This window comes from Opisthorchis viverrini (assembly GCF_000715545.1).
Source record: "Opisthorchis viverrini unplaced genomic scaffold opera_v5_2122, whole genome shotgun sequence".
NCBI classification, from domain to species: domain Eukaryota; kingdom Metazoa; phylum Platyhelminthes; class Trematoda; order Opisthorchiida; family Opisthorchiidae; genus Opisthorchis; species Opisthorchis viverrini.
The window spans coordinates 1-1,698 of NW_008754210.1; the positions used below are offsets into that span (position 1 = coordinate 1).

A 1,698-nucleotide genomic window follows, 5' to 3' on the forward strand; every position below is an offset into this window, starting at 1 on the left:
TATCAGTCCAAACTTTTGAGCCCCAGTGAGACATCCCAGGGCCCAGTAATGCTACGAAATTTTTCCACAAGGACCATAATTGCTTAGGTGGACAATTGAATTTAGTGGTTGCAATAATATGAAACTACATTTGGGTGGTTTCTGGTTCTCTCACATACGCAACATAATGCAACAGTGTGGCGTAAAACGCTTTACTGCATTCGCAATTGTTTGACAGATAAGAGCATTGTGTGGCCAGGGAACTCTATAAACAAGAGGACACTTCCATATTTTCTCCATCCCACCTCGACTGCAAGCGAATCTGACACCAAAACCGTAACAACCAAACATCTTCCAACCTTTGCCACCCCGTCTGTGAATAAACTTCGTGCCTATATATTCATCAGCGCACGCGCGAGGGTGATGAGGTGTGTTGTTTAAAACAACAGATTTCATGGTACATATTTGAACCTGATCATGGGTTTGTGCGCGCGCAAAACACTAACTTTTAGACACGTTATTGTTCAAAGAAAGGTACGTCAAAGAGAAGAAAATCGGATCCGGAACTTACGGCGTTGTGTACAAAGTTCGCGACAAGCGAGACAGTCTCGTTTATGCCATTAAGAAAATAACTCTGGAGAGGTACCATTGTCATCAAAAATGACCGAAGGTGATTTAGTTTTGAAGATGGAATCCCGGCTTCCACGATGAGGGAAATTGGAATACTTTTGGAACTAAATATTTATAAGCATCCCAATATAATAGGGTACAGAGCCTATTCCTTGTTCATTGGGAATATGAATGTAGAGTCCATGAGATAATCCACCGCAACCGTCAAATTTCAATCGTCTATGAGTATGCAGAATGGGACCTTAAGCGTTTCATGGAGGAAAACAACTTCAAGAAAACTTCGGAATACTCTTTGTCACATGCAGGATTGCCTATGAGCCTTGTGACGGTAGGATATCTTTCCCTTTTACTTTCCCAGTCATTTGGAAGGCAGCTTTTGAACGCCCTACACTTTTGCCATCAACTCAAAGTTTTTCATCGTGATTTGAAACCTTCGAATCTTTTGCTAACAAGAGAGGGATTCCTCAAACTAGCTGACTTCGGTTTATCCCGGACATACTCTATGTCAAATCGAACCTACTGTCATGAGGTTGTGACACTATGGTATCGAGCTCCGGAGTTAATGCTGGGGGCAAAACAGTACGACGAATCAATTGATACATGGAGTTTCGGCTGTATATTGTACGAAATGGTGAGAGTTTATCTTATTACCATCAATATGAAAAGCAGATAACAGGTGAAGTGCTATTTCCCGGAGACTCCGAAATAGACGAGTTATTTCTGGTATTCCGGATGTTCGGTAATTTTGCGCTGTTAAAGTCTCACAAACGCATAGGTACACCAACAGAGCAAACATGGAAGGGAGTTTCCAAGATGCCGGACTACAAAGAAGTATTCCCGAAATTTAAAGCAACCGGGTTTCAAAAGTGCCGAATCCCACCAGACGCCAAGATTATGTTGCAGGTGAAAGTGTAGTTTCCTGTTGATGAGATTCCGTAAACTCCGTAAGACCTATTTTTGTCGGCAGTACTAAGATCACACTGATTAGTGTAGGATGAAATGTCACGTTTCTGGATTCAACAGCTTTAGTGAAACCCTCCTAGTCAACTTCATGGCACGCTAAACTGTTTCTAAACAAATTGAGAAAGG

The 1,698-nt window shown here is 41.9% G+C and overlaps 1 protein-coding gene across 1 annotated transcript; it reads left to right on the forward strand.

Moving 5' to 3' along the window:
* Positions 1-686: 686 nt before the first annotated feature.
* T265_12215 (hypothetical protein) lies at positions 687-1,524 on the forward strand (the record flags this gene model as incomplete). Its single annotated transcript, XM_009179373.1, has 4 exons — positions 687-745; positions 787-1,240; positions 1,279-1,348; positions 1,385-1,524. 4 exons carry the CDS (start codon positions 687-689, stop codon positions 1,522-1,524), a joined length of 723 nt encoding a protein of 240 aa, XP_009177637.1.
* Positions 1,525-1,698: the final 174 nt, after the last annotated feature.